The 6,945-nt window shown below is 42.5% G+C and overlaps 1 protein-coding gene across 1 annotated transcript; it reads right to left on the bottom strand.

Moving 5' to 3' along the window:
• Positions 1 to 734: 734 nt before the first annotated feature.
• LOC125526475 (pre-mRNA cleavage factor Im 25 kDa subunit 2) lies at positions 735 to 5,321 on the bottom strand. The gene is made up of 7 exons (XM_048691167.1): positions 5,033 to 5,321; positions 4,221 to 4,266; positions 3,973 to 4,066; positions 3,803 to 3,876; positions 3,076 to 3,162; positions 2,884 to 2,994; positions 735 to 1,194 (listed from the first exon to the last, which is right to left on the bottom strand). The coding sequence occupies exons 1-7, from the start codon at positions 5,158 to 5,160 to the stop codon at positions 1,123 to 1,125; spliced, it is 612 nt and encodes a 203-aa protein (XP_048547124.1). The 5' UTR covers positions 5,161 to 5,321; the 3' UTR covers positions 735 to 1,122.
• Between the last annotated feature and the right edge of the window lie 1,624 nt (positions 5,322 to 6,945).

Below are 6,945 nucleotides of genomic sequence, written 5' to 3' on the forward strand. Positions count from 1 at the left end.
TATCCAATCCTCGTGGTAACAAACAAAGCCACTTTACAACAATACAAAAACTAGGAAGGATGTGCAGAGAGCATTCAGAGTGCTCCAAACTCATCTGGGAATTGTCCATGGAGTTGCAGTGACGTGGGAATCGAAGACTTTGTGGCAGCTGATGATATGTTATGTTATTTTGCACAATATAATAGTTGAGGACGAGGATGAAGGGGCAACCCGAACCCAATATTATTGAGAAATCTGGAGAACAAGATGTAGATCAGATTCAGATTTAATCTTCGAGACCAACAGATGCATGTGCAACTACCACAATGAAAATCAAAGAGCTTAATGTTTGAATTATGCAATTACAATAAATTTTATGTTTAAACTATGTGTTTCACTACAAACAATGTTATTTATATGTGATATTTATGTGTATGATAGATATGCATGGATTTGATGATTTTTATGAGAGTGGCTATTCGGCAGGACATATGAGGAGCCGTCCAACACTGTCCAGGGTCACGCCAAGTCCGGCTATAGATGCTCCATGGCCGGATTTGCCAAGTCCGGCTATAGATGCTCCATGGCCGTACACAGACATTTAGGGAGGACGGTTTTGCAAGTCCGGCTATAGATGCTTCATGGCCGGATTTGCACCGAGTTACCGGCTGGTGTCACTCAATCTCTGTGATCTGGCGTTGTGGCATGTGAGATCAAAAGGAGGAAAATATAAGTATATAGTGATAATACAGACATAGACAAGCCAGCAACTGTATAAAATGCATAGCGTCAGTGACGAAGAACCGATGCACCGTAGTTACTACTACAGGAGACCATAGCAATCATACAGACATACGTGCATTGCTACGTACGTACGTACATACACATGAACAGATTAGCGCGCCGGAGCAACAACCGATTACCATCCAAATAATAATACACCACGTATCTAACCAGCCTGAGCTGCATGAACAGCATGCATCGCCAAATAAAAGACAGTCGGAATGAGCATCTAGTTTATGAAAATTGGCGCCTAAATAAGGAGTCATGCTAAGTTGATCAGCATCTAGTTTGGTGCTTCGTCCAAGATCCATCTCAATACATCTTACTGGACTAATCTTCACATCTCATCACCACTACTGATTACGAGCTCACCATGTTGAACTGGAACCTGGACAGTTGCTGCGGGATGGTGGAAATCACTGGTCCATACCGCTGCATCCACATACAGAACAAAATTCAGACTATTTCATACAAGCATCATGAAATAACAAAATTTAAACTGCACATGGAAATATGCAAAGCACTGTAAAAAAAAAAGCAAACTCTGCACGGTCGCATGAAATGACAAAAAGAAAACTGCAGGTTTCAAGGATCCTATTCCTATCACCTGGCTACAGAGTAAATATCCATATGGATATTTAACAACTAAGCCAGTATTGACAGCACCAAAAATGACTTATATTGCAGGTTTTTAACTGGACAGGACAGGGTACTTTCTCAGTCAAATATAGATGGAAAGTAGAACAAAATAGTGAAGCAAAACAAAATTGCTTGTAGTGGGATACATCTTTGTGAAGAAAAAGGTATTATCACTGGGGCCCTTTTTTAGTGTGCTTGGTTGGAGGTATGTAATGGAATGGTTCCAGATATTGGTACCATCCTGGTGTTTCGTTGCGAGCACTCAGCAAATCAGAATGAAAATAAGATGGTCCCACAAACAGGAATGTTCGCCCAGATTCACAACATGTTGATAACGCAAAATCGGCCTAAACGACCAATTCATTGCTGCATTCATTCGTCATGTGGTCTCTATCTCACTGTAAACAAAAAAGAAAACCCTATCTCTTGTCCATCTCTGTGGCGGCACACACATCTTGGTGGCTGTAAATGGGAGGCGAGACAGCAACCGTCGCTAGGTGGTGTAGAAGCAGTGGGCCAGCACTCCTTTTGGAGTGCTGGGCAGCTGCTGGGTTGGAGCTGCTATGGGCAAGATGCTGGGCGTAGCAGCTGATGGGACTCGGCATCTGCTAGGAGACTAGGAGGTGACCAGAACCGCGAGCAGAGGAAGGAGCAAAGGTGGGCTTCCGAAGAGCAAGGGAATATCATGGAAATGGCCAGACAAATGAAGCTCAAGGTATGCATGCAAAAACAAAATCCTAGCTAGTTAATTGGTCAGGTATCTGTTGGATTTCGAGGCACATTCCAGAGTTAATTGTTGTTACATTGCTCACCACTGTGAGATTATATTTTACAGTTCATGTACATTACAAATATTTCTTTAATTTGTCATGCGCGTACATTACATTACAATTATTTCTTTAATTTGTCTAACGAGTTGGTTTGGGTGACTAGGTATGTCATGAAGAACTTTGGATGACTAGTTTTTGTGAAGCCTTACATATGAACTTCGTATGGTTGCATGGACTATTGTAGAGAACGGTTATTGGTACAGCATAAATCGGTGCTTCATACTTTTAAACTTTCGGCAGTGTTTATGTCTGATGTCTATATTTGTCATGCGTGTGCATGCTTATTATTAATTGTTTGTGCTGGAAATACAAATGAAATGCTCCTGAAAATTCAAATGAGCTATTGGTGAAATTTACACGTATGCAAGAGGCAACATTACCCTTCATATCAAGAAGGGACTCAAACTATATTCATTCCATGCGTCCCTCCAACAAACCACAGAATGGAAGCATCCCATTCAATAATGGCATTCCCTCAACCAAACAAAATCTGGAATGATTGTATTTTTCGTTCCAAACACTTCGATTTAACCATTCCATCCTACTTGGTTCCCAGCCAAACAGAACCTGAAGGCATATATTTGAGGGATGGGTACAGTGCTTCCAAACAGCATTAAAAGTTAACTTTCACCATAAGATGAGTGCTGCTTACCTGAACATTGTCATACAGTTCAAACAGTGGAACAGCAAGTAGCTTCAAGTTCCTTGGAACAGCGAAATACTCCCTTTCAGTTAGGTGAACAATGAAAAGCTTCTTGCACTCCTGTTCATCAAATTGGTCATTTCCATTCCTGAATCCCAAATCCTAATAATAGATGGTTACAAGAAAAACTCAAGAGTGTACCTTGGGCTTTGTTATATGTGGAGGGCAGTAAGGATACATCACGGTTTCAAAGTTTGGCCTCCACCATTCAGCAACACACTCTCCAACCTGAAAGTAACAAGCATATTAGAACTTTATCTGAATGGATACAGTTTACAGATCTATCATTTACATGGATCTCACCACAACAAAGTCAGCATGATAATTAACAAAACCGGAGCCTAAAGTTACGGTAAGCAGAGGCTAGGACAGGAAAGTTCTCCCTGATTCGACATACTTCATATTTTGGTGAATACATCAAAACCATTACAGAGACATCCGCTCAAAAGTTAGAACCTTGTTGTACAAACGTGTAGACGCAAAGAAGATAGCATGCGCCAGTATGACAGTACGCAGTTAACACTGGAAAGTGTGTTAACGATTTTCTGTAATTAACACACAAGGTAATGTTCCAATTTAGGTGCAGCCACAATATAGGCCATAAGGAGCTATATAATGTTATTATTGCATGACTTAAATGAGGAATGACTATAACAACCATGTTAAGTGAACAGGTTATGGGGCGCTGAAATGGAAGTTCAATTTTTCTTTCTTCTAGATGCAGATAACCTTCTCTACTACTGAGTTAACTATGATCCAGCAAGGTACAAAGTGAACAGATACAACTTGAAGGCCCAAAAATACAAGTAATGAGATATGGTCATTCACCATTAACAAAAATGAAACTGAATTCCTCTTGGTTCATTACCTGCCAGTTAGGTGGAAAGGAAGGTGAGTTAACTGCAAGCTTGCTGCATAGCTTCCTTTTCAGGCCCTCAATTTCTGCAGGATTCCAGTCACAAGAGTGAACAGCTAAAGACTCATGATGGTACCAAATAAGAAAGATATGATAGAAAAGCTGAGCAACCAAAAACTCACCACTTTCTCCAGGCTTCAACCGTCCACCAGGAAGTTTGCAAAATGTGTTTCCAATTTGCAACAACAGTATGTGGGGGTGGTTGTGCTCTTGCACCTATATAAGACAATCCAAGTGAATATTTCAGTTTATTTGACAAATTACTACAGCCATAACCCACTGTAACTGCAGGAATTTTGCTGACAACTGGATGTTTCAGGCACAAGAATGCAAATAACAGTAACTATGAGATGGATGAATACAAACATACCAATAGAATTGCTTCAACACTTGTCCGCATTCCTTCTTTCATGTAGCTGTCATTTGCACAAGTAATTAGTGGGTTAACTGATGATCCATTTGACAGAATAAGGTTACACTACTTAGCAGAGTAGCCAAGTGTTCAGGGGATACTTAGGAGACAACATAGAATGTACATAAATCTAGCAACCAGTTGAAGAAACAGCACAAGAATCTATATGGGCTCTCTTTATGAAATATGATATGATACATATTAGCTTGACATTCCAGGCTAGTATTCCAACAAATTATCATGTACAATGCTCCATAATAGTTACCAGTTACTTCCTTACAAGAAAGGGATCTGCCAAGCACTATGCTCAAAAGCTAGAGCTGCCAGTAAGATCTAGTGATTGTTATTGTAGTTCCCTTGCAACACACATCCAGTACAGGCACTACACAGAGGCACAAAGCACCTGAAGCCAAGGTATTACTTGAACAGATTGCTCGGCATTACTTAAAGTCAACACCCTAAGTTTAAAGCCATTCCAATAACGAAATTTCATGTATTGACATACATACAGATGCAAAAACAGTAGACTTCATGAACAGTAATGAAGCAACTTCGACAGTACCTAAATAAGGGCCAAAATAAGGCATTCTCAAATTTTGTCTAAAATATGCAAGAAAGTGGCACTGACGAGGGAGGTCTTCGACCCAACAAAAACCGCATATGATGCGAGCTCTAGGGTTTAGGGTTTCCGGGAGAAGAGGACACCAGGGCCAGGGGCACATCTGGATCAGGGAGGCGGGGGAGGGGGGACGGCGGGGAGGCGCACTCACTTGACCTTCATGCGAGCGAGGCGGTCGGCTACGGAGGTGTCCTTCTCCATCTTGGCCTCCTTGGTGCCGAACGTGTAGTTGGCGAGCGGGTACACGTTCACCACCGGCGAGGACGGAGCGCCCACCATCTCTTCCTCCGCTTCGCTTCGCCGGGCGCTGGCTCTTTCTTCTCGGGATCCGGTGGTTGCCGGCGGTGGCGGTGGCGGCGGGGGAGGAGAGGTGGTGCGGGCTTTTTTTGTGTGAGCGTCGGGGCTGTTCTTGTTTGTGGGGGTGGTGGGTTGGGCGTCTATCGATCGCGGGCTCGCGGCTTTGACCATGGCACATGTGGGCCTTGTGACTTTTTTTCTTTTTCTTGAAACAGTGTGGGCCTGTGATTTTCCAGCAACGACCAGGAGTAAGAAAAAAAATACTATTCCCTTCATCCCATAATATAAAAATGTTTTTAAAACGTGCATATTATAAGAGATAATATACACATTTTAAGAGATAATATGTTTTGGATAAACGAATATGGTGGAACCAGCCCACCGGGATTTCGACTGTCAAAGTTTTACATCACAAGCAAAGTAAGTATACCAAATGGTTAGTTTTCTTGTAGTGGGACCAGCCCATCCGGATTTAAGTCCTGGCACGAGTGCTCGCATATTTCCTAGATTTACTTTAAAAATTATGATGCTATTCTTTTAGTGGTATGATATGTAAGTTTACTATTAGGTACCTGTGGCGACTTCGTCAATCTTTATTGCAGAACTTCACCCCAGATGATGTTTATGATGACAGGTTCCTCCTGCATGGCACACCTTTGTCCTCTAGACAGGCCTATTCCATCTTCACCGATGAGGACGGCGTCGATCCTTTCGCCGAGCTTATTTGGTCCTCCAAGGTTCATATTGAGGTCAAGATTTTTTGGTTGGCTCCTCTTTAAGGATCGTCTCAACACCATGCACAACCTCCACGAGAAAGATGATCACTAATGATTCAATCTATCGTCGACATGATGCCCAAGTGGAGGATGTTACTCACTTGTCCGTTCATTGCCCGATTGCAGTTCAGGTGTGGGCTACCGCACCACATTCACTTGCTGCAATAACATGGCTTAGCCGGTTGGACTCAACTATGACATTTGGCCTTCGGTCCCTTTCTCTATTCCTTGGAAATTTTGTGACTCTAGGGATGCTCGTGTTTTCTGCAATGAAGATCACACGACTAGGGCTACAATTATGAATCTTGTAAATGAGCTCTCTCTCACACACACCCTCTGTGTGTGTGTGTGTGTTTGTTTGTTTAGATTCGCTCATAAAAAAGTGGTTGTCGTGTCTTCGCGCAAATACCTTTCCCTGCACGCTAGCGCACTCTTGTTACCTCGCCTTTGCCGCTTTGAATAATGTATTTAGGTGGGGATACACGAATGACAACATGCCAACATGGCCGACCGATGAATTCATTTCATTTGGTACAATGGATACACGTTTATTGTTGGGAATATGAGCAATTTACTGAATGATTTTATTGACGGAAATACTAGATAAAGCACGACTAGTATAGCAGTGATAAAAACGAGTCATACGTTCTGACAAAGAGAAGGTAAATAACATCTGCATATATAAACTGTAGCCTAGCATATCTAGAGCAGGCAGTAGAGGTAGTTGCATATATGGAGTAGAAGCTAACACATGTAGGGCAAGTACTAGTACGAGAAAACTGTGGCATGACAACTAACAGAAGGAAGAAGAACACATACGTGACAACAGTTGCTGCAGTACTGGACTTGGGGTCGGTGTCCTCGCCAGCCATGTCGTCGAGGAGGTTGTCGACGTCGGGGAAGTAGTTGTCGGAGTCCGGGGCTTCCATGACGAAGAAGTCAGTAGTCGCGCCGAGCGCTCCCCAAAAAACCTTATCACCCTTCTCCTGTA

This window comes from Triticum urartu, chromosome 1A (assembly GCF_056163025.1).
Source record: "Triticum urartu cultivar PI428250 chromosome 1A, HENAU_Tu73, whole genome shotgun sequence".
Classification (NCBI taxonomy): domain Eukaryota; kingdom Viridiplantae; phylum Streptophyta; class Magnoliopsida; order Poales; family Poaceae; genus Triticum; species Triticum urartu.

Coding starts and splice junctions, on each gene's coding strand:
- LOC125526475 (XM_048691167.1), bottom strand. CDS start 5,160: ATGGTGGGCGCTCCGTCCTCGCCGGTGGTGAACGTGTACCCGCTCGCC. Junction 4,267..5,032: donor CTCGCTCGCATGAAGGTCAA/GTGAGTGCGCCT, acceptor TGCAAATGACAG/CTACATGAAAGAAGGAATGC. Junction 2,995..3,075: donor CACATATAACAAAGCCCAAG/GTACACTCTTGA, acceptor TTTGATGAACAG/GAGTGCAAGAAGCTTTTCAT.